Below are 26,807 nucleotides of genomic sequence, written 5' to 3'. Positions count from 1 at the left end.
GAATCTATTGTCAAGATTGTTCGCACTGATAATGCTCTTGAGTTTAAATCAAAAGTTCTGTTACAATTTTACCAAGATCATGGCATTCAACCCCAAACTTCCTGTGCCTATTCATCTCAACAAAATGGGGTGGCTGAGCGCAAACATCGGCACCTGCTCGATGTTGCCCGGACCATTATGATTCAATCCAATGTTCCTGCGTTATACTGGGGTGATGCGATTACCACTGCTTGTTATCAGATCAACCGCATGCCTTCATCTTCTGTGGGTGATCAAATTCCATTACATATCCTAAAACCTAATGCCCCACTCTTCGCTTTTTCACCAAAAATATTTGGATGTGTTTGTTTTGTTCACAAACTTGGCCCTGACCGTGATAAATTATCTGCTCAAGCTACAAAATGCATATTTATAAGTTATCCCAAAAATCAAAAGGGATATCGATGTTATGATCCTATTTCTCGCCGAGAGTATGTCAGTGCAGATGTATCTTTCTTAGAGTCCACTCCATATTTCTCTAGTACCAGTTCCCCGCTGCAGGTTGATCCAGCTGACTCTTTTCCATTACCTATACCTCCTTTTCCTTTGGAATCTGTGCCTTCATTACCGAACCAAACTTCATCCCCTTCACGATTTAATAATCCTCCATTGGTATATGTGCGTAGAGCTCCACCTCCGCCAGTGCCTCCATCCTCTTCTTCTTCTGAGGTAAGTACTACTGACAATCGTGATCTTCATGATGATGATAACAGGCCTATCGCTCTACGCAAGGGGACATGAAAATGTACCTTATATCTCATATCTCATTTTGTCTCCGATGTCAGAATTGGAAATCAGATGAAAACTTTTATTTCAGCCTTATCTGCTGAAACGATTCATCTGAACTATCAACAGGCAGAGCTAGATAACCGCTGGAAGATGGCTATGCAAGAAGAAATGAATGCTTTAATGTCTCAACATACATGGGATCTAGTTGATTCCCCAGTAGATGCTGACATTGTTGGATGTAAATGGGTATATACAATAAAGTACAAATCAGATGGTTCTATTGAAAGATACAAGGCCAGATTAGTAGCAAAAGGATATACTCAGACATATGATATTGATTTCTTTGAAACCTTTTCTCCTGTTGCACGGATGGGCACTATCCGTCTTGTTCTCTCAGTAGTTGTTCATCATGGTTGGTGCTTATGTTAATTAGATGTGAAAAATGCATTTCTATATGGGGATCTATCTACATCATTCTTACAGAAGACGATGTGAAGAATATTAAAGCCACAAAGGCTCATCTTCAAAAACACTTTGTTACAAAAGACCTTGGTTCACTTAGATATTTTCTGGGTATAGAAGTTGCCAAGAGCCGTGAAGGGATGGTTTTGTCTCAACGGAAGTATGTTCTTGACTTATTAAAGAAAACGGGAATGTTGGGAGCTAAACCATCAAATATTCCCATGAACCATAAAGTTCAGTTTGAAGAAGGGTCAAAACCGGTTGATAGCAAAAGCTATCGCTCACTATTAGGGAAGCTACTGTATGTAACTGTGACCAGGCCGAATATTGCTTTAGAGTAAGCAAAGTTAGCCAGTTTATGGACAAATCAACTGAGGTACACTGGAATGCAGCTATAAGTATTCTCAGGTATTTAAAATCTTCTCCTGGAAAAGGGTTATTGTTCAGGAAAGGTGGAACTTTGGAGATAGTGGCCTATTCTGATGCTGACTATGCAGGATCTATAGTAGATAGAAAATCTACCACAAGATTCTGTGTGTTTCTGGGAGACAACCTGATTTCATGGAGAAGTAAGAAGTAAAATGTGGTCTCTAGATCGAGTGCAGAATCAGAATATAGGGATATGGCCCAAACAACTGCTGAATTAATGTGGGTTCGTACTGTTCTTCATGATCTTCAGGTAAAGGTTTCCTCTCCTATGACCATGATGTGTGATAACAAGGCTGCCACATATATAGCGAACAATCCTGTCTTTCATGAGAGAACAAAGCACATTGAGGTTGATTGCCACTATGTAAGAGATATGGTTCAAGCTGGTCATATCACTACCAAATACCTAAAGTCAGAGGACCAAGTTGCAGACATGTTTACAAAACCTCTTGCTCGACCAAATTTCTCAAAATGTTGTGACAAGCTGAGCATGATTGATATCTATGCTCCAGCGTGAGGGAGAGTATTGAGATTAAGATGTTTTATGTTTAAGTTTTCCTAGTCTAGAGGTTATTTGAATTTTTAGTTTAATGAGGGACTTATGTGTAATTTCTCTTGTTGGCCTTTCTCTATTTAACATAGAGATTAGCCATAATCAGAATTAACGTGTTCTTTTATTGTTGCACCCGACTCTCTCTCTCTCTCTCTCTCTCTCTCTCTCTGCCTAGGTGTCTGCGCATCACATCTACCTTCTACACTTTCGACAATGCGAAAGATGACAGGGCGATCCAAAGGAGCAAGGCGATTCTTTCGACAACGCAAAAGATGGATTCTTTCGATAACGTGAAAGATGAATTCTTTCGACAATGCGAAAGATGACAACGGCGATCCAAAGGAACAAGGCGAGTCTTTCGACAACGCGAAAGATGACAAGGCGATCCAAAGGAGCAGGGCGATTCTTTTGACAACGCAAAAGATGGATTCTTTCGGCAACGCGAAAGATGACAAAGGCGATCCAAAGAAAGAAGGCGATTCTTTCAACAACGCGAAAGATGACAAGGCGGTCTAAAGGAGTAAGGCGATTCTTTTGACAACGCAAAAAATAAATTCTTTCGACAACGCGACAGATGACAAAGGCTATCATTTCGGAGAGAAGGCTAATCTTTCAACAACGCGAAAGACGACAAAGGTTACTCTCTTAATAAGGTAAAAGGTGATACCAAGATGTGTCAAGATGGACATTGAGCTTTTCACTTCATGTCAAGATAGTAAGAAAATATTGCCAAAATGTTAAAAATTGTTTGTTGATTCAAAATAATTGAAACTGATGTATATTGGTATAAAATTCTTCCATCTTTTTTATCCAAAGTATTACCTCCAATTGGGCTAACTCCGTAAAATCAAGATTCAAATTCAAATTGCTTGCGATTGACTTTCTTTCAAGGAAGCTATCGTTTTCCTTGATATGAACAGAAAAGAGAGTATTCTTGATATTGTGAAAGCAATTGGTGAAAGAATATTGATAATAAAATTTCACAAATTTTAAAGAGGATTCTTGGCAGATTTGACAGTTTGATATCCTAGGATTCTTTTCTCATGATTATCTTTCTGCCTTTTTTTTTTTGACAGAATTGAAGCTCTCTTAGGTTCTTGGGAATTACATCATCCTTCATTTTGGAGATGTCCTGACTCTTCTCTCTCTTCTCTTTTTTTTAGAAGAGTACGTCACAAACTCGTTCAACTCAGAGATGCTCCGATCCTTCTTTCTCTCAGGGATTGACGATATTGGTTCTTTGGTTGGAAATCTCTTGATGATAACAGAAATTAAATATCCTTTAGGGTTTGTCGGGAGGCTCATCGAAGTCGCCTTCATCTTGACGATGATCTGAACTTTCCCTAGAAGAATCCGTTACAAACTCCTTCATCTTGGAGATGATCCAAATCTTCTTTGGCCCCGAGGGTCTAACTCGCATAATTCGTCTTCATCTTGACGACAATTGAGAGAACCCTTTTGCAGATATTTAATTACAGCTTAAGTAATTAAGGAGATATGAAAATTGAATGGATTTTTCTGTATCACCCAGGATATTTCGACTGCCTTATTTTCCAAGAATACAACAACAACTACGCCTTCATCCCAAAACAATTGGGGTCAGCGATATGAACCAAAAAAGAAATTCATTTTGGGTCTTCCACATGAATCCTTTTCCTCCAATCATTTCTATCCAACGCCATGTCCTCGGTGAGGTTCAAAGCATTCATATCCTTTCCTATCATCTCCATCCAAGTCTTCCTAGGCCTACCCCGACCTCTTTTAACTAATATATTTTCCCATTTCTCCAACCTTCTAACTGGAGCATCATTAGGCCTTCGCCGAATATGTCCAAACCACCGTAAACGATTCTCTCGCATCTTATTTTCAATGGGTGCAACACCTACCTTCTTACGTATCTCTTCGTTCCGAATCTTATCTTTTATTGTATTTTCACACATCCATCTAAGCATCCGCATCTCAGCTACACTCATTTTTTGAATATGATGTCTCTTGGCAGCCCAACATTCCGTACCATATAGTAAAGCGGGTCTAATAGTCGTCCTATAAAACTTTCCCTTCAACCGCAATGGCATTCTACGATCGCACAGCACTCCAGTAGCACTTTTCCATTTCATCCACCCAACCTTTATCCTATGATTTACATCTCCATCAATTTTTCCATACTTTTGAATGATGGATCCCAAATATTTGAAATAATCATTCACCGGTATATCTTGCTCACCAAGCTTCACTACACTCCCATCACTACTTCGTTGCTTACTAAACCGACATTCCATATATTCAGTCTTACTCTTACTCTTACTCAACTTAAAACCTCTAGCTTCCAATGTCTGTCTCCATAATTCTAACTTAGCATTAACCCCAGCTCTAGACTCATCAATCAAAACAATATCATCAGCAAACAACATACACCACGGTACATTTTCTTGAATTGATCTCGTAAGCTCATCCATCACTATCGCAAATAGGAAAGGGCTTAAAGCAGATCCTTGATGTAACCCAACCGTTATCGGAAAATTGGTTGTCACCCCTCCACAAGTGCGGACATTGGTTACTACTCCTTCATACATATCTTTAATTATACTAATGTACTTGAGAGAAACAACTTATTTTCCAAGAATGATCTTTAAAAATATGCCATTGACTGCGATCAATATCGATCACTTATGGCTCTACAACAACATTGAATTTTCTTTGCTGGCAATATCGAGGATTTATTCTTCATCCTTTTGGTTAGCCAATAGAAAGATTTTGAATTTTAGATCCTTCTTCGCAAAAGCTTTGTCCTTTTGGAAGTAATACTGAAGTAATTTTGAGGTAATTCTTTTATGCAATAAAGGTTTTAAAATCAACAAATATTTTATGACAAATTGGCAAAATATTCTTGGAATCTTTGGTGAAAAAAATTGCTTGATATCTGAGTTGACACATCAGTGGGATTCTAGATGAAGGTCCAACACGAATCTGAACTCTGAAGGTAAATCCAATACGAAATTGGAATTCTGAAGGTAAGTCGTAGCACAATGCTGGATTTTGAAGGTAAGTCCAACTCAGAAGTTGGTTTTGAAATAACGACCGAGTCGAAACTCAGATCCTGTAAGGAAAACTGAAAAATTCGAGTCAGAACCCCAGTCTTTAAAGGAAAACTAGAAAGTTTGGTTTTGAAGTAAAGAAAATTCGAGTCAGAACCTGAATCCTAAAGGAAAAACTGGAAAGTTCAGAAGAAAAGGAAATTCGAGTCGAAACTCGAATCCTAAATGAAAAACTTAGACCAATTTGGTTTTAAGGAAAAGAAATTCGAGTCGGAACTCGAATCCTAAAGGAAAACTAGATCAATTTGGAAGGAAAAGAAATTTGAGTCGGAACTCGAATCCTGAAGGAAAAGTAGATTAATTTGGAAGGAAAAAAAATTCGAGTCGGAACTCGAATCCTAGAAAAAGTAGATTAATTTGAAAGGAAAAGAAATTCGAGTCGGAACTCGAATCCTGAAGGAAATGTAGATTAATTTGGAAGGAAAAGAAATTCAAGTCGGAACTCGAATACCGAAGGAAAACTAGATCAATTGGAATGAAAGGAAATTCGAGTCAGAACTCGAATTCCAAAGAAAAACTAGATCAATTAGAAGGAAAGGAAATTCAAGTCGGAACTCGAATCCCGAAGAAAAACTAGACCAATGTGGACACTAAATTTTAAAGTGTACCAGTGTGAACACCGGATTTTTAAAAATAAACCAGTACAAGCATTATGTTTTGAAAAATTACCGGTACCAGTACGAACATTGGGTATTGAAAAATTACCAGCACGAACACTGGGTTTTTAAAAAATTACCAGCACGAACACTAGATTTTGAAAATTTACCAGCACGAACACTGGGTTTTGAAAAATTACCAGCACGAACACTGGGTTTTTGAAAAATTACCAGCACGAACACTGGTTTTTTGAAAAATTACCAGCACAAACACTGGATTTTGGAAAATTACCAGCACAAACATAGGATTTTTGAAAAATTACCAGCACGAACACTGGGTTTTGGAAAATTACCAACACGAACAATGGGTTTTTAAAAAATTACCAGCACGAACACAGGGTTTTTAAAAAATTACCAGCACGAACACTGGATTTTGAAAAATTACCAGCACGAACACTGGGTTTTGGAAAATTACCAGCACAAACACTGGGTTTTTGAAAAATTACCAGCATGAACACTGGATTTTGAAAAATTACCAACACGAACACTGGGTTTTGGAAAATTACGAGCACGAACACTGGGTTTTTGAAAAATTACCAGCACGAACACTGGGTTTTTGAAAAATTACCAATTGATTATGATGAAAGATTTTCAGTCTTCACCCTCATGCTGACTTGGACAACTGTCGGGGTCTCAAGATTTATCCCTTATCCTGAATGGGCAACTCAGGTTTATCCCTTAACCTGAAGGAGAATCTTGATGTAAATGCAAATGAATGCGAATGAATGTGAATGAATACATCAAATGCAAATGAATGTGAATGAATGCATGCAAATGCAAATGAATGCAAATGTATGCAAATGAATGCAAAATGATGTAAATGGATGCACATGCATGCAAAATGAGAGATTTGTTTGATCCTGCCTGCATACAAGACGTTTTGAAGATAATTTTCAAAATAATGCCCAAGTGTAATAGAGAAAACCCATTTTAGATAAAAGAAAGAGAATTGATGTTTGAAAAATACTCGAGGAAAATTGATAATTGAATTGAAGAAGAAAATAACAAATTGATAAGAGATCTGGAACTGCGTTGTCCCTTCAAAATGACAAAATGATGAAAATGACATAGTCTTGACGTTGCAATTTCTTAGAAAACTTGCTGAGGATGGTCGACTGGTGTCTTTCTCATCTTCAATAAGGATATTCTTGTCGATGCAGTCTTGAATGATATTCTTCAAGACGAAACAATTCTCAGTGTCATGCCCTATTGCCCGATGAAATTTACAGAATTTTTCTTTGAATTTGCCCATGATTGTTGCAGGATCAACTGCTTTGGGTAAACAAATCATATCTTTTGCGAGCATGTATTCCAGAACACTTTCGAATGTCTGGTCCAGAGGGGTGAATTTCTGATCCGTACTCTAATCCTTGCGCTTTGACTTTTCTTGATCTTTCTCTTTATGCTGAGGACTAGATTAAAGAGGCTTATCATTGTTGGAGAACTTTCCTTTTTGGCCCTTAGATCCCTCTGAATAGTTATCAGGATTTTTCTTATTGCTTTTGCTATCATTGGCAGAAAGAGTAAAGTGAGCTTTTAGAGGTCCGGCCATATCTTTTGTGAGCATGTATTCCAAGAAACTCTCGAGTATTTGATCCAATGGAGCCATCTTGTGGTTCTGGTTCCGATTGTCATGTTGTACCTCGTGCCGAGTGCTTGATTTCTGCTGAGACTTGGCCGAGACAGCTGACCGATATTCTTTCTCATTCTCAACAAAGAAATTCTTGTTGATATAATCTTGGACAATGTTCTTGAAGACGAAACAGTGGTCGGTATCATGCCCTACTGCCCGATGGAATTTGCAGAACTGGTCATGAATCTTCCCATGATTGTGGGAGAATTTGTGACTCTTGGGAGCATTACCAATTCTTTGACCAACATATATTCAAGTATTTCATCAAGAGACTGCTCGAGAGGAGTAAACTGGCGATCGTAACCCCAGCCGTCCCGCTTTATCTTTTCTTTTTGCTAAGATTTCTGATGAGAGTCTGACGAGAAGGGCTTGTTGTCTTGTTTGAAGGCTTCTCTCATTTTGCCTCCATTGCTGCTTCTGCTGGATTTAGAACTTTCTGCGTTGCTGCCCTTGCCAATGATATTCTGAGAGAATGAGACAAATGTCTTTTCCTTGAGGGGAGCCTTTCCGAGATTGTCTCCAGCTTACTCAGACATCATCTTGATTATCATCTTCTTGAACATTTGATATACAGCGGGATCGATCCCATCCCCGTCAGTCTGACTCTGTCTTCTAACAGTTCTTGGAGAATTCATCTCTTTTTACTTGATGCTTTAAAAATCAATGATGCCCTTGATATTGCAGTGTCTTCTTATCTAATCTGGACCACTTGGGAATATCGATATTCTCTGCAGAATGTGATGCATGATTAAATTTTGATGATGAAGATTCAGGATAGAAATTAATATAGGAAAAACATTTAATGAGAATTTGGTAGATAATTGGAAGAACATCCCATTACTAGAGATTGGGTTGCCGATGGAGTCACGACAATTGTGTTGTCATTCTTTGCGAGTAGAACGAACAACTACAAATATGCCTTGTCACCTAGACGAGGTCGTCAAACCATGATAAAATGAAAATTGAAGGATTTTTTATTGAAAGAAAAATATGATTGCATCAAAAGTAGACTTGAGAAAGAGGGGGCATATAGACAGTCTGCCACCATTCTTAACGGTCAGCAGAGACACGAGGACTGGAGAAAAGAGTGAGAGTGACGAAAGAATCCCAACCATATCTGGCAGAATGGTATGTTCTGAACCACTACGTTGATGCAAGGTCGAACTCTGGCATAACCCCAAAAAATTTCCCAAATTTTATGGGGTGACAGAGGGCAGTTAGGCAAAGATTTTTGCATTTTACAGATTCTGGTTTTGACCTATGATCGGAGCTTGACAGCTCCAGCAAGTCAGATCGGAATCCGGCGACTCTAGGACTTAGGGCAGACAGACAGGTTTCGGAAAAATTTATGGAAAAAATAGTAGACAGATGAGAAAATGGCTGAAATTCTGGAAAAATGTCCCTGACAAACAGAGGAAAATTTCCTCTTTTTACAGCATTAGGATTCAGATTACGGTTTGAGAGAGAGCACACGATTATCAGAGACCTAGATCTCTGAAATTCTCAGACACGAGAATCTGTCAGACAGAAAAAATAATTCCGGGAAAAATATTTAGACTTTTCCAAAAATTCCCAAATTTTGGGAAATGAGAGAGGAATGGGTTAGGAACAACTTTCATGTTTAAAGTTTTGACAGACAGCCTATGGGTTGGACAGACACAGTAGGTTAGGGTCGGTCTAGACCCTGACAAGGAAAAAATGAGATTTTCCCAGGGGTTTGAGAAAATCGATTTTTGGCAAAACCTAAATCTCACTGGAAAATTCTAAAAATTTATTGGGAAACAATAGGTTCTAATAGAAACTCATGGTATTTTTTTGAGGAAATTTCGGATCGTCCATCTAGGAGATCTCAGAAGTTTTTGTCTACTAAAACTGAATTTGGAGTTTCCAAGAGGGTAAAAGACCCGGTTTGGGATCCGATTTTTAGAATGGGGTTACAAAACCCAAATTGATCTGTTTTTTTTACAGAGGATCATAGATATATAGATGCATTTAGTATGAAATTATCAGTATTTATGAGCGAGCAATCAAACATGAAATGCCGACTGGATTAGACACCAGAATTAACCCCTACAAACTAAAAGATTATATTAATGAAATTAAACAAGAGACTTATAAAAAAATAACATAAACTAAGTATGATATCTAGAGTATGTAATCTATATGAAAACAATGATAAAATAACAGAAAATCAGGGAGATATGAATTTTTATATTTATATTAGCTATTGAAATGAGGGATTCAATCCATTTGAACGGATGAATCGCCTCATTCGTATAGCTTTGTCATACCAACATTTCACATGGATTAAACCCATAAAGCAAGGTCTGAACCCAATTTTAATTTTGATTTCTCACTATATTCATAACACAATACCGAAGAACCTTATATTATTATTCAGCAAGAAAACAATAATCAAAACAATGAAAGAATCAGTATTTACCTTAGGAAGGGTGGCCTTACTTGAACCGGCTGAAGGAAGAGGCTATGGAGCGTTGGCTTGAGGTCTTGGAAGAGCTGGACTTGCTGCAATGGATGATGAGAGAAGGTTGTGCATGAAAAGGAGTCGTTGCAGAGGCTGAAGGTGGCGCTGTAGTGGTGGTTTGCGCCGGTGGCTGGGATGTAGCGGGTGGCTGCTGCTAGCTGGAAGTGGAGGCTATTGTTCTTGCTGTAGAGAGGATGGAAAAGGTGCAGCCTCTTTGTTGGTTGGAGGCTGCCTTGGAGATAGTGCTGGAGAAGGGAGACACAGTGATGCTTGAGGATGCTGGGCGTCAACTTGGAGATGGATTCTACTGGAGGTGCTTGAAGTTGAAGGGAGCTGAAGCAGTTGGTGCAGGGCTGGTACTGAATCGATGGAGGAGATTCCAGCTATGTGGGGGTGTTATGGCTGTCAAGATGAAGATGACGGTGGAGGTGCAACAGGCTGCTGAGGGCAAGAGAGAGGGCCAGAAAGAGATAGAGAGAGAGAGGTGAAAAGCGTGAGAGAGAAATGTGCGTGAATGGAGAGAGTGAGAGAGAGATACGTGAAATTTCCTTTGCTTGTATTGAACTTAGGGTTTGATAAAAATCAAATCCTAAGTTTTTAACGAAAAAAATCAACTTAATGAGAGAGAGCTAATGGGCTGAGCGTGAATTCCCCTTGGGAATAGGTAAGTGGAGAGAGTCTTAAGGGATGGACAATGGGGAATGGAAAGAAAGAAAGGGAGGGAAAAGAAGAAGGAAAGAAAAGAAGGAAGAAGGAAATAAGAAAGAAAAGGGAAAAGGAAAGAAGATGGAGAAGAGAAAGGAGGAAGAAGAGAAGGGAGAGGGGGAGCTGTACGTGAGTGGGCTGGAGAAGAGAAAGAAGAAAGAAAGAGGAAGAAAAAGAAGGAAAGAAAGAAAGAAAAAGAAAAGGAAGAAAAAGAAAGAAAAGAAGAAAGAAGAAGAAGAAAAAGAAAAAGGAAAGAGAGGAAAGAAGAGGAAGGGAGAGGAGGCTGGTCGACCCCTCTTGTGGGTCCCACCTCTAAAAAATGCATAATAAAAAAAAAGAAAAAAAAAAGAGAATGATAAAAAAAATAAAAAGGAATATTTATATATATATATTTTAAATAAAATACAAGTAGATAAACCATCTCAGAGTGAGCTCTCTTTCCAAATTTGAAATTCATTTTGAGAATCACAGGGGTAGAATAGTCTTTTTAGAAAAATTCCTGGACGAAACGAGTTATTTTTGGTAGTTTTTGAAATGAGCTCGGAATTTGAAGTTCAATACCCCGTTGTGAAGCAAATCCAGTTTAGAATTTGAAAATTTGAGTTTGAAAGAAATCCAAATTGTTTTTCTTGAGAAAATATTTCCAAATTTAAAATCCTGGGGGTAAAACTGTCAATTTTGGAAACCCAGGGTTTGAAATTGATTTCTGAAAACTTTTAAAACTCAATCTAGATTGAAATTTATAAAACTGGAGTTCTGGACTTCGAAAATTAAATGAAATGTGATTAAATATTATGAAATGCCGAGAAATGATATGAAATGATGAGAAATGACATGAAATGTCACACAAAATGCTAACCCTGAATGAAAAAATTTAGATATTAGACCCCGATTGGCAGTTGTACCAGTTTAAAAAGTGTTAAAATTGATAAAATTTGCAAAATGGTTCAAGAAATGGTTTTCGGGCTCTACCGGGCCAGAGTGACATTGAAAATTAGGGTTTGAGCTAGATTGAACTGAAATGAACTGGATTGAGCTGGGTTTTAGAGTTTCAGAACTCAACTGGACTGACAATGCACTAACTCAACTGACTTTTCCGACTACATTTTCAGGAAAAGCTGTCATTTTTAGTGAAGTGGTGCGGAATGGTCACTGAAGTGAAGTGAATTACGAATCTGAGCTGGGTTTGAGCTAGAACAAAGGTCAGTAATACTGAGATAAATTAAAATCAAAGCTCGAACACTAGCTCAACTGGCTGGACTCAGCTCAATTTCAGCTGAAAGAGCTGAAACGGGCTAAAATGGGCTCCTGGACACTTGAAATGGTTTTGAACTGAAACTGGAGCACTAGAACTTCTGGTGAGCTCCAGCTAGACTCAGAGGACTAGGATTGATCGGGAATGACTAACTCGGAAACAATTTGCTTGGATTTGAGTGAGAAATGAGCGCATTTCTGAAGAAATGATCCCATTTTGGCAGAAATGGTCAGAAATGGAAATGGTCTGTTCATTGTGAGTTCGGGTAAGCTTGAGATGACTGATATTCTAACTGTTCTGAACTGACCAATGAGCTTGGTTGACTCCGACTGACTGGTGTTCGGGATGACCTAGGGGTAAATGGTAATTTTCCTAACAAAAGTGGGTAAAATGGTAGTTTTTGACACAAACTCGGGGTTTGACTCCTACACTGACTTAACAGGGTTGACACTGTACGAGGAGGGTTGTCCGAAAATGAATGAGGAAAATTTGGGGTGTTACAGCTGGGTGTACTCTCTAGTGAGCAGGGGGACCTCAAGGGTTTTACCAACCACAGGCCAAATGTGCAGTTGTTGATTTGGGGGGGGTGCACTTTATCACTTTAAATTTGAAAAAGTGACCTTTTAATCCTGAAAACGCAATTATCTATCTTAAAAGTGCCATCGCTTTCAAAGTAGATTTCATCATTTAAATAAGTTGAATGCTGCTACAATGATATATCTAGTTTAAATAGCATGATGCAGTGGCGTGCCAAACCACACCCAAGCCCCTTGCAAGGTGCACAAGACACCTTGCAGTTGAGCTCATAACACTAAGTAGGGGCATCATTCCAGTGTCACAAAGGGAAAGTGACACAGAAACCCCAAAAGCACCAACCATGCACATCTTTGTCCACAGTGGATATATTGAGAAACCAAACACCCATGCGCCTACCACAAGAAAACAAGGGTTCTGGAGGTGTTTTTTGCAAATCTGACCCTGCAGATGTGTAGGACATAGTCGATTTGCTTGAAAACAACACTTGGATTGTGTTTTTCAATGAAAAATGTAAACTTTGAAGCTTGAATATTTATGAAAATTTTAGATCGTCAATCTTCAAAAATTATAAAAACCTACCCACATGTTGGAATCGGACAATCCAAGAGTCCATTCCTATAAAATCAAGCATGTAGAACACATCTACAGTTAGATTTTTGGAAAACAAGAAGCCAGGTATGCTCGAGGTAGGCATGGATCGGAGTAGGCAGCAACCCCCTACTCTCTCTCTCTCTCTCTCTCTCTCTATATATATATATATATATATATATATATATATATGGGTGCTTCTATGGCGGTAGTGTACCACCATAACTTACGATGGTACACACTTGATTTACATAGATCTGATGATGTTTATCTTGTTATATTTACTAGTTTCACCAGTTAAAGTTGACTCAAATATGATGTTTTATACCATTTCTAAACCATCCTTATTCGTGAAGTAACCGTAGATTTTTCACCATTTCAAAAATGAATCTTATGGTGTATTAGATATGATAAAACCCTCTAACATATTAAATAAATCATGCTAGTCAGGTTTGTACAATTAGTTCTACCATTTGGTGGCTAGATCCATACAAACAAGAGCATGTACCAACATAAGGTATCATGGTACAAAGCCACCATATATTTTTCCTATATATATTGTACCTATAACAGTGGGCGAGCAAATCATCCACTCTTATCGGACTATTTTCCACCGTTGATCCCGCACGGATCAGCGGCAATGATTTTTTTTTCGAAACAAAGGGAATTAGAGGTGATCGTGATCCCCGCTAATGACCCTAAATCTAAAAAAAACAACAAATGAGTGTTGTTCGACATTCATTCAACGTTAAGGCCTTTCGTGTGTGTGTGTATATATATATATATATCGTATTGATGGATGCCAAATGAATGTCGGACACGCCCAACATATCCGATTTCATTTTTTTTTTAGTTTTTGGACCTTTAGCGGCTGTCCAGAACATGGTAGCCAGTCAAGGAAGCGGGAGCGGGAAGCGGGAAGCGAGGCACTTTAAAAAATTTAGGAAGCGGGAAGCGTGGGACTACTTAGAAGCGAATCACGAACCGTCTCGGAAGCGACCTAGGAAGCGAACCGGAAGCGGCCTTGAAAGCGAACCGGAAGCGAGGGGGAAGCGAAAAAAGAAAAAATAAAAAATAAAAAATAAAATGGAAAAAGGGGGAAGCGCGCTTCCCATAAAAGGGAAGTGCGCTTCCCAAAAAAAAGGGGAGGCTTCCCCACGCATTTTGGAAGCGCGACGTTTCGCGCTTCCGAAGCGTGTATCAGGGAAGCACGCTTCCCCTACTATAGGGGCGCTTCTGTTAACTCTGGTCCAGAACCACCGCTAAAAGTCTTTTTATGTAAAATGTGTGTCCGCTGCTGATCACGCACTCGTCCACTAACAGTGGACAACATAAGACGTCCACAGTTACGGCCATCTCTTTCTCTCTCTCTCTCTCTCTCTATATATATATATACATACATATATATATATAGCTCCTAAACAGTTTTACATCCTAAACATCATAAACGCTTCTAAGAAATATAAGTGCAGGTGTTTTTTGCTTAATCCAAACCAGTAGATGTGTTTATAATTATTTATTTACTAAAACTATGACATGAAAAATGCATAACCAAATACATGTTTTCTGCTAGGCTATAAAAAATACATTTGTAAGTTCATATTAAACACTCAAAACTTTGCCTTTCATAGTATCAACCTACTTATACTCTCTCTCTCTCTCTCTCTCTCTCTCTCTTATCAGGAAAAAAAAACAAAGAGAGAACGGATGACATAAATGTGATGTGTGCCTTGCATGTTCTAACACATGCTTAAGCCAGAAGAAGAAAAATGTGTGTTTGGCTAGCATATAGTAGCCTATAATATATGTAGATAAGTAGATCATGGAGCTCTTTCAGTACTATATCGCGCCTGCCAGAACAGCTATGCATGCTTGAAGCCACCACAAGCAGCATTTTTGTTTATCACCAGATTTGTTTCTAAGAAACATGTCAAGGCCTCAAAGGCCAAAGCACCAAGAAATCACTTCGAATAATGCTATATATTCAGTTTCTGAATTGAACATACATGTTGCATATCCGATAAACCAAAAGCATGCGTCTTCTTTTTCTAAAAGTGTGCATATTCTAGTCAAACCTAGGTTCAAAAAGACTGAATTTCCCAATGACAAAACTGTGGAGTTGTCAACTTCATCTCTGCAGCCTCAGGTAAACAAGTAGCCCTTAATTATCTCCTTAGTTTTCTATCCCAATAAAATTGTAATGTTTCATTCGGGAACAGGACAAGTTTGATCACCTTTAAGTTCTGATATCAGAAAATAAATTTTTCAACAGAAGCATGAATAAGAAAACTTGGAGATAGTACAATACTTCAAAGTATGATCCGAAAGGTACATCATGTGCCTGCTGTACTGACTCAAATACCTGCATAATAAAATATTGTCAAAGTTCAAAAAAAGACAGCACAGAAAACCTACTGGAAGAATTTGAAAAATTTATCAGATTGAGAAATACCAGGTTCATCTTATTGCTTGACAGAACGACATGCTGCCACTCAGTCATAGCTGTGTCTGGAGGGCACATTGGACTATTACAAACTGATCTGAATGTTATCTCTCTCACCTGACCCTTATATTGATCGGCAATGTGCCATGGGCCTATCTGCAAAAACAAACAACAGAAAATTACAGAGTAACAAAGTTGCAACATAGACAATCATATTTTCACTACAGTAGCCTCTATCTTTGAAGTATCTGTTAAATTATATTACCATAATCTTGTAACCTTATATATTTTATATATATAAAGGATGATACATATACATATAAGACATATATGTATATGTATCTATCCATTTATATATATATATATATTATATTTTAGTCATAGGGGTAGTTTAGTTATTTCCTTCATTTTTACACACATTATTTTTCGAGAATGTGATTGTATTTTTTTTTCTTTCTTTTTATTTTATTTTTTTTGTATTGTACCAAAAGGTACCTTGGGGGTCCCACTCAAATAGACGTTGGGCCCCTCCAACAGTCACATTTGTGACCGTTGGAAGGGCTCCAACGTCTATGAGTGGAGCCCCTCCAAGGCTCCTTTTGGTGGCTTATAAATAGGGGTTCTCCCCTTGTAAATTCTTAGGCCTTTCGGTAAAAGCCCAAGTGATTAATAAAGTGTTTTTTTATTCTTTTTATGCCTTTGTGCATTTGTGAGATTTAGTGGGTTGTGCTTTAGTGCACAAGTGTTCTAAGAGTTCTTATTGTGCATGTGTGCACGTGTTTATCATCAAGAATATTGAGGTCTTGATCATAGTATCTTGTTGAAGATACTTTTACATGGTATCAAAGCGATGTTGGAGAAAGAAAGATCGTGTGGATTCTCACATTTTTCTGGTGCTTCAAAAAATGTGCCCTCAAATATTTGGTAATTGGGGTGGATCCTTTCGTTCATCCAATACTTTAGAAGATTCTTCCACCAAGAAAGATCTAAAAATCTCTTGAGGTACGTATCTTTTTTCCTCATTTCTCCTCTTCAATGGGTGAAAAAGACTCTCATTTCTCTCTCGGCCTTAAACTTAATGGCTCTAACTATCACGTTTGGGCCGAAAATATGGAGGCGCATATTAAAGGAAAAGGGCTTTGGGGCTATGTCCAAGACTCGATTCCCAAACCAGAGCCTAAGATCACCTTGTTGAAGATACTTTTACATTGTACCAAAAGGTACCCTGGGGGTCCCACTCAAATAGACATTGGGCCCCTCCAACGGTCACATTTGTGACCGTTGGAAGGGCTCCAACGTCTATGAGTAGAGCCCCTCCAAGGCTCCTTTTGGTAGCTTATAAATAGGGGTTCTCCCCTTGTAATTTCTTAGGCTTTTGGGTAAAAGTCCAAGTGATTAATAAAGTGTTTTTTTATTCTTTTTATGCCTCTGTGCATTTGTGAGATTTAGTGGGTTATGTTTTTGTGCACAAGTGTTCTAAGAGTTCCTATTGTGCATGTGTGCACGTGTTTATCATCAAGAATATTGAGGTTTTGATCATAGTATCTTGTTGAAGATACTTTTACATGGTATCAGAGCAATGTTGGAGAAAGAAAGATCGTGTGGATTCTCACATTTTTCTGGTGCCTCGAAAAATATGCCCTCAAATATTTGGTAATTGGGGTGGATCCTTTCGTTCATCCAATACTTTAGAAGATTCTTCCACCAAGAAAGATCTAAAAATCTCTTGAGGTACGTATCTTTTTTCCTCATTTCTCCTCTTCAATGGGTGAAAAAGACTCTCATTTCTCTCTCGGCTTTAAACTTAATGGCTCCAACTATCACGTTTGGGCCGAAAATATGGAGGCGCATATTAAAGGAAAAGGGCTTTGAGGCTATGTCCAAGGCTCGATTCCCAAACCGGAGCCTAAGATCACCTTGATGGAGAGAGGAGAAATAAAAATTCTTGAAGGAAAAGAAAGAGCCAAGGCTCTTGAAGATTATAGCAAAAAGCATGAAGAATGGGAGATGAGGAACTTCAAAATCGTCTCATGGATTTTCTCATCCGTGGAGACAAGAATCAATGCAACATTATAAAGTTCAAGAAAGGTTCTCAAGCGTGGGAATACCTTGAAAAAATGTACAATTCAAGAGATTTGTCCCACAAATACTATCTTCAAAAAAGGACCTTGACCCTTCAACAAAACGAAATGACTATTAGAGAGTATTTTGCGGAGTTGTCTTCCATTTGAGATGAGCTTGACATGCTTCAACCCAAATGGAGCGGAGAGGCCATTGAGCTTAGGCACAAGCAATTAGAAGAAGATTTTTTTTTCAATTTTTTGAATGGGCTTAGGCTCAAATTTGAACAAATCCGATCATCTCTCCTATCCGCCTTCACTTCCCCCTCTCTTGAAGATGTAATTACTAAACTAAGTGGGGAAGAGACACATATGGGTATAAGTAAGAATAACCCAAGTGTTCTAGCAACACCTTCCAATAATAAAGAAAATGAAGGTGTTAATGTTGTTTCAAGACTGGGGAGCAATTCAAGGACCTACAAGCTTCCTCATTTCAAGAACCAAAACCAAAGTTCAAGCGATCAAGGAGGAAAAAAGGATTATAGCAAGCTCTTGTGCCACTTTTGTAAGGAACTGGGGCACATCAAGCCAATATAAACAAAATAGAAGAAGTTGCTAGCCATGACTACCATATCCCAACCTCAAAAAGATGAGTACTCATCATCTTCAAATGAAGCTCTCTCATTGCAACAAATTGTGGATGCTCTTCAACCTCTACTCAAAGGGGTTATTTCTGGAGCCGCCATGTCAACCTCTTCTCCTCCTGGTAAGACATCGTGGCTTTTAGATTCGGGTGCTTTATTTCACATGACCCCATGTATGAGTTTTTTTTCCGATTACTCAAATAATCGCAATCCATCCTTTGTTTCAACCGCGGATGGAACATCTCTTGAAGTAAAAGGAATTAGAAATTTAGAAAAACAATGTTTTTTTTTATTTCAAAAATTAGATTTATACCTAAATTAAACTTAAATTTACTTTCAGTTTCTCAACTCTCGGATCATGGGTGTGATATAAAATTTTCATCTAACAAATGTTGGATACAGGATCGCCGATCCGGAAGGTTGATTGAAGAAGGCTCTAGGAAGGGTGATCTTTACTACATCGATTCTCTTCAAATTCCAAAGAACCCATTTTGTAATGTTGTCCAACAAAAAGATATTAATGTGTGGCACAAGAGACTTGGACATCCAAATATTGTAAAAATTTTCCATTTACCTTTTGTTAAAAGTCTATCTAAAAGTGATTTCAATTGTAATGATTGTATACTTGGGAAAATGAAAAAATTACCTTTTTGTCAAAGATCTATGTTTACAACAAGACCTTTTGAAATTGTTCATTCGGATGTATGAGGACCGGCACCTGTTTTGGCAAAAGGAGGCTTTGCATATTATGTCATTTTTTTTTTACGACTACACGAGATATTGTTGGATTTATTTTCTTAAACACAAATATGAAGTTTTTTCGACTTTTAAAACCTATCATATGATGATTAAAAATCAATTCAATGGGGATCTAAAAATTTTTAGAACTGACTCTGGTGAAGAATACCTTTCAAGTGAATTCAAAAATTATCTTGAAAGTCATGGTATTCTTCACCAAAGATCTTATCTGAAAGCCCTCAACAAAATGGATTAATCGAAAGAAATCATAAACACATAATAGAGACAACTCAAACTCTACTTATTTCTCAAAACATTCCAAAAGGTTTTTGGGTTGAAGTTGCTTTAGCGTCTGTCTATCTAATAAATCGGCTACCTTCGAAAAACTTGAATAATATCTCGCCTTTTGAAATGTTGTATACCAAAGAACCTGACTATAGTCGGTTGAGAATTTTCGGTTGCAAATGCTTTGTTCTTACTGAGAAGAACGACAAGCTTTCACCGAAAGCCATTGCCTGCACCTTTCTTGGATATTTCGAAACCCAAAAAGGGTTTCATTGTTATGATATTAAGAATGATAAATTATATGTTTCCAGAAATGTGAGTTTTCTGGAAAATGTTAATGGTTTTGAAAGAAGTGAACCTTTTAAAGAAAACATGGATTACTCTTTTTTATTTGAATTATTAGCTCATGATGATGATAGTGATGATGAACTCACTTCTAATGAGGCCAATGATAAAGAAGACAAAGAAGATATTCCCTTCCATCCTCCTATCTCCCAACATAGTGATGAAGGGGCATCGAGAGACCCTATAACATATACCCATAGAGACAGAAACAGTTTTAGGAGTGCGATTGAAAAATACAGTGAACCTAGTGGTTCTAATTCAACAAATAATGAAAATCTACGAAGAATTGAGAGAAATAGAAAGATGCCTTCTAGGTTCATCTCATATGATTCTTTTTGTAAGATCACGTGTTTTCCGATCTTAGTCAATTCATGAAATTCTGAAATTTGGCTGTCTGGTAAGAAAATCGTTTGAGGCTAGATTCCGAGACCGATGTCTTAGAGTTTGGGTTTGACCCAGGTTTCATCGACAAGGTCGAGGCGAGCCAATCGGAGTGTGGTGAAGAGTTTTAATTTCGACTTTTAAATTCAAGCGAAATTCAAGCAAAATTCGGGTTGTTTTCGAGCGAAATTCGGAATTTGATATTCATGTAATATATCATTGGATGCGCCTCAAAATTCTGAGCGCAATGGTATTTTACTTTTCTAAATTCAAGTTCCGGTTAACCCGGAAACCGCGTTTTTCTAAAATTTTAGCAGTTTGTTGAAACAGATCTGAAATTGGATCGGATTGCATCCAAGGCGTAGGATCCAAATTTCTATGGATTTGGGTCCTAGTTAGGTCCTATAAAATCTGGACTTGATCCAAGTCGTAATCCAAATTTTTGTATGAGTATGGGTTTGGATCTTGGATCTTGGATCCGAATCCGGATCCAAATCCAAATCCAAGCTCAACATTTTTTATGACTTTAAATTCAGCTGGGAGCTTTAAATTGAAGTTAACATCATATAAAAAGTCTCCATGGTCAACATGACCAATTTTGGAAGCTTTTGAATATTTAAGAATAAGTAAATTCAAAAAAATAAATTTATTAGTTTATTAATTTTTATTAATTTCGGGATTTGGGTTAAGAGGGTTTAGGGTTAACCCTCTTCCCTAATTAATAGGGGTCTAATGGTTTCCATATCTTTTAGAAAAAGAGAGTCAAAAGTCAAAAAAAAAAAGACAAGTAAAGGAGTCCAAAAAAATCTGGAAACTCCCTAAAGAGAGAGACCTAATTATGGAAACTCTCTAAAGAGTTTCCAGATATATTAAAAGAGAAAGGAGGGGGGGCGGCAGCTCTTTTCCCTCATTTTCACCTTAGAAAAAAAAAGGAAACAGGAAAAAGAGAAGAGAGAAACAAGAAAGGAAAGAAGAGAGAAAGGGGAGAAAGAAAGGGAGAGTGAAGGAGGTAGAAGAAGAGTGGAGGCAACGTAGCTCAGCCCTAGCACCTTCTGCAGCCTCTATTCGTGTTCTCCTATAAAGGTACGGGTACCCCTTCTTGAAACGAATGAGAAATCGGGTGGAGATTGGATTTCCATGCATCTTTTGATGGAAATCAATGGAGGAGCAGTGGATCCATGATTTTCCACTGATACCCATTTACATATTCTGTATTTTCATTGTTTTCTAACAATATATATATATATATATATATAATAATATGTATTCACCAAGTGTCTGCATTGACACTGGTGTTGTTGTTTCTGACAGCATCCACAGGCCCAAACTGGGCCTGTGTATATGCTGTTGGACCCAGCCGATATCGGCTGGGCTGGACTTACTACAACAACAACAACAACAACTACGCCTTCATCCCAAAACAATTGGGGTCAGCGATATGAACCAAAAAAGAAATTCATTTTGGGTCTTCCACATGAATCCTTTTCCTCCAATCATTTCTATCCAACGCCATGTCCTCGGTGAGGTTCAAAGCATTCATATCCTTTCCTATCATCTCCATCCAAGTCTTCCTAGGCCTACCCCGACCTCTTTTAACTAATATATTTTCCCATTTCTCCAACCTTCTAACTGGAGCATCATTAGGCCTTCGCCGAATATGTCCAAACCACCGTAAACGATTCTCTCGCATCTTATTTTCAATGGGTGCAACACCTACCTTCTTACGTATCTCTTCGTTCCGAATCTTATCTTTTATTGTATTTCCACACATCCATCTAAGCATCCGCATCTCAGCTACACTCATTTTTTGAATATGATGTCTCTTGGCAGCCCAACATTCCGTACCATATAGTAAAGCGGGTCTAATAGTCGTCCTATAAAACTTTCCCTTCAACCGCAATGGCATTCTACGATCGCACAGCACTCCAGTAGCACTTTTCCATTTCATCCACCCAACCTTTATCCTATGATTTACATCTCCATCAATTTTTCCATACTTTTGAATGATGGATCCCAAATATTTGAAATAATCATTCACCGGTATATCTTGCTCACCAAGCTTCACTACACTCCCATCACTACTTCGTTGCTTACTAAACCGACATTCCATATATTCAGTCTTACTCTTACTCAACTTAAAACCTCTAGCTTCCAATGTCTGTCTCCATAATTCTAACTTAACATTAACCCCAGCTCTAGACTCATCAATCAAAACAATATCATCAGCAAACAACATACACCACGGTACATTTTCTTGAATTGATCTCGTAAGCTCATCCATCACTATTGCAAATAGGAAAGGGCTTAAAGCAGATCCTTGATGTAACCCAACCGTTATCGGGAAATTGGTTGTCACCCCTCCACAAGTGCGGACATTGGTTACTACTCCTTCATACATATCTTTAATTATACTAATGTACTTGAGAGAAACACCTTTCTTCATCATTGTCCACCAGAGAACGTCCCTAGGTACTCTATCGTATGCCTTCTCTAAATCAATAAAAACCATATGCAAATCTTTGTTCCTCTCTCTATATCTTTCAATAAGTTGTCTAAGAAGATGTATAGCTTTCATAGTTGATCTTCCAGGCATAAAACCAAATTGATTCTCCGATATCATGACAACCTTCCTCAACCTAGACTCAATCACCCTCTCCCAAAGTTTCATAGTATGACTCATGAGTTTTATACCACGATAGTTTATGCAATCTTGTATATCACCCTTATTCTTATATAAAGGCACCAAAGTACTCTTCCTCCACTCATTAGGCATCTTATTTGTTCGCCAAATCAAGTTAAAAAGATTTGTCAACCATTCTAAACCTTTCTCTCCCAAGCATTTAGTGGACTTACTCTTTTCAAAAAAAAAAAAAAAAACCGTTTGATAATATATTGTTTCGATGTGTTGTGCTCTTTTGGGTCGGGCCACAGCAGGCCCAGCTGACCCAGTCAGCTGGGTGCTAGCCTGTGATTTTTCTGCCATTGAAAAAAAAAATTAAAATAAAATATCAATATGATTTTATTTATGTCTGAGTATGCTGTGGTTTCTTGACAACATACACAGGCCCAAACTGGGGCTGTGTATATGCTGTCAGGCCCAGCCGACAGGGTCGAATGGGCTGGGTGTTTTAGATAAGAAGAAAAAAAAAAATATATATATATATATATATATATATATATATATAATATAAAATATTTAACTATGGGTTTGTTGGGCTGTTTAACAAAGAAAAAGGAAAAGAAATTATAGTGAATCATGTTACATATATATATATATATAAGTGGGTGTTGGTCTCCTTGAAATTTCAAGTATACAGCGATGGCATGGAGGCTGTCTAGCCTGGACAGCACGCACATGCCTGGGCTGGGCTAGTGCTGGTGCTGTCAGGCCCCAGCCGACTGGGTTGGCTCAGTCATTCAACCCGGAGGTTTAGCCCAGGGTTGACATACCTGATCCAGCTGACTGGAGTCAGCTGAATCTGTTTGGGACCCCAGCCAACGGGGTGGAAGTCTCATGCTGAAGCGAGACCCTGGTTCTTCAATGACATATAAACACGTGTTAAGAGTGGGTATTTCATCAGTTGCGTGTACTAGATCAGATTGTACGAAAGGTAGGCTTGCACTTAATAAAAAATTTCATTTTTGCCAGTCGGGTGGAGTGTGATAGGAATTTTGTGTTGGTATGTATGTGACATGTTAGAACAGAAGTAATGCAGTGATAATTGCACATACTTGAGAATAAACACACATTGATGTTTCTTTTAAGAAAACGTGCATCTACAAGCAGGTGTGCACATAATGGAAATAGGTAGTGGTTTACTTCACATATAACATGTCATGGTTTATGCATATGGTGCATCGATGATCGAAATGAATCGTCGAGGGCTTGATAAGCCCGAGCTATGGGATTGCTTTTCCTTATTCATTTCAATGCATTGCAAAGATCATGTTTTTCTAATATTTCGTTTTATTGCACTATTCTACATGTTTCCATGGGCCGGAGTCCTGTGATGGCTCTCGCGAGATAGATGCGAGCTCATATCTTTATTTTTTCATATAATGTTGCAAAACTTAAGGAATTGATTTTTAATAAAAGGTAATAATAAAACACAGTGTAATATACCTTATGGGATCACCCATCTGGAGAATGGGGATCTTAGAGATCCGGTCTTGGGGAGACTGTGAGGATACAAAACTCTGTGTGCTTAATTTGGTCCCTTGAACCCGATATTGAGGTTCCTTCTCCTGGTCACGGTTTTAGGGAGAGTCCGCCACTTTACTTGGGGTGGTGTGTTTTGACACAGTTGTTGTTTTTGGTACCACGACAGTGGCACTTATGGGCGTGGGGTGTCCCTTGTGTCCCCGACATTAGATGTAGAGGTCTAATGTTCCGAAGGTGATTCGGCCGAGGGCTAAGTTGGAACCAGTAATAAAATACAAATTGTGCGCTAAGCTACCCTGAGAACCTAACTTGACCTCGGGGATTGTACCCGTTTTGTGTATTCGCGGGCAACGGTAATTAAAAAGAGAAACTTAAAGTTGTATGCATTTAATAGGGCATGCATATGAAAATAAAAGACTTAAATAAAAGATAATAAAATGATTCATGCACTGCACAAAAATCATTATTTCCCTGTTATGCATTAGATCATGCATACTTTAATGGTTCCCTCAATCAATATATGATGGTGAGTGTGGAATGTTTATTTCTTGTTGCATGCTGAAGTTTTATTACTTGCTACTGTTTTACTGTCTTTGCATGGTTAGCATTTATGATTGTTGCATGAATAAATTCCTAAATGCTATAAGTTGTCTTGTATATATTTCCCTCAATTGTTGCATGATATCTTATCTTAACCCTTTATCTCACTTGTTTCATTAAGAAGTAGCGGTGCTCAGGATTTCGATTCTGACACCCTACTTTATTGGTTTTTCGCAGGAACAGGTGATCAGTGAAGTCGACAGCTACTGGAAGGGCGCGAGAGTCACACTGAGTTTTTGACAGCTTCATTTGTGGACAAAGTCGCTCTTTCTTTTTGGTCTTTCAGTCTAGTGTTCTTTTCATTTACTTATTTCTGTCAGTGGTTACGTTACTTTCTGTTGAGTAGAACATTGTCCTTGAGATTAATTTTTAACTCTTGAATAAAGAAATTGGTTTGGTTTTTATGGATGATAATTGCAATTTTGTTTGTGGTGTTTGGCTATCCAGTTGAAGTTGGAACTGTGAGGACCCCGGGTCTCTGGGAAGTTTTAAGCACTATTTAAAAAAAAAAATAGCAATTTTCGAAGGGGATGAGTTGGGGTCGTTACACTTTTACTCCTAAACATAGAGCTTGTCTTAGCGTCATTTTTTCATATGTAGAACCCAAAAACTTCGAAGAAGCCAAAAAGGAATGATGAGTGGCTGAAAGCAATGGAATGTGAGCTTTGAGCTCTCAACAGGGCAAAAACTTGAGAATTTCAAGTTCTTCCTAAGGGTAAGAAAGCAATAGGGTGCAGATGGGTATTTAAGGTAAAGACTAAGAGCGGTAGATCTCTTGAGAAATATAAAACCCGGTTAGTTGCAAAGGGATATAGTCAAGAATACGAGATTGACTATGAAGAAACGTTTGTTCCTGTGGCCCGAATGGTCACTGTCAAATGCCTCATCATCGTTGCCTCAATTAACAAATAGAACATCTATCAAATGGATGTTAAAAATGACTTCCTAGATAGCAATTTAAATGAAAAGGTATATATGGATGCTCCACCAGGAATGGAGACTCCTAAAGGGAAAGTTCTTCACCTTTGAAAAGCCCTTCATGGTTTAAAACAAGCCCCCAAGGCTTGGTATGATAGGTTTAACTCAGTAATGTTAGAAAATGGGTTTCCATCCTGCTTCACTGACACTGCTTTGTTCGTTAGAAAAATCAATGTAGGGATTGTCATTCTGCTTTTGTATGTAGATGATATGCTAATAACCGGAAGTGATACTAAAGGAGTTAAAAGTATAAAAGCAATTTTAAATGATAGATTTGAAATGTCTGATTTGAGATTTCTAACTTATTTTTTGGGTATTGAAGTGGCATACTCTTATAAGGGTATTTTTTGTCTCAAACTAAGCTTGCACCTGAGGTTATTGGCAGGTCAGGTATTACGAATGATAAAGTTTGTGAAACTCCTGTTATAGTAGAAGCTAAAATGAAGATTGATGATGTCATTCTTCTCTCTGATCCCACCCCCTACAAAGGGCTTGTAGGATCATTGATGTATCTAAGTATTACTATACCAGATATTTCTCATGCAATTTATACTGCAAGTCAGTTCCAACATGCACCAACATCAGTTCACATGAGTGCCATCTTGCGGATTGTGAGATACATAAAGGGTACACTGAACAAGGGAGTATTCTTATACTCTTCTTCTGAATTAAAATTAATTGCTTATACTGACTCTGACTGGAGAGGTGACCCAAATAACCGTCACTCCACCACTGGTTTTTATGTGTTTTTAGGAGACTCGCTGATCCCATGGAGATGTAAGAGGCAGCAAAAAGTGTCTCTATCCTCTACCGAAGCTGAATATCAAGTCATGACAACAATTACCATAGAAATTGTGTGGATTCATCAACTATTAGAAGATATGGGGATTAATGTAGAAGGACCCACCAAGCTTTGCTGTGATAACAAGAGTGCAATTTATATTGCTAAAAATCACACATTCCATGAGCGTACCAAACACATTGAGATGGACTGTCACTATGTTC

At 38.1% G+C, this 26,807-nt stretch overlaps 1 protein-coding gene across 2 annotated transcripts in view; it reads right to left on the bottom strand.

Moving 5' to 3' along the window:
- The window catches only part of LOC149838998 (BAG-associated GRAM protein 1-like), a 186,278-nt gene that overhangs the window by 33,326 nt on the left and 126,145 nt on the right, over window positions 1–26,807 (bottom strand). For both annotated transcript variants that reach the window (XM_090002195.1, XM_090002194.1), the window contains exons 14-15: window positions 15,619–15,765; window positions 15,475–15,528 (exon numbers count right to left, since the gene is read on the bottom strand). In XM_090002195.1, the coding sequence (XP_089858321.1) occupies window positions 15,475–15,528; window positions 15,619–15,765 (201 nt within the window). The remainder of the gene's footprint in view (window positions 1–15,474; window positions 15,529–15,618; window positions 15,766–26,807) is intronic.

This window comes from Nuphar pumila, chromosome 4, assembly GCF_984573655.1.
Source record: "Nuphar pumila chromosome 4, dmNupPumi1.hap1.1, whole genome shotgun sequence".
In the NCBI taxonomy this organism is placed as follows: Eukaryota; Viridiplantae; Streptophyta; class Magnoliopsida; order Nymphaeales; family Nymphaeaceae; genus Nuphar; species Nuphar pumila.
The sequence above is the reverse complement of the archived record's forward strand: the minus strand, read 5'-3'. Positions and strand labels throughout refer to the sequence as shown.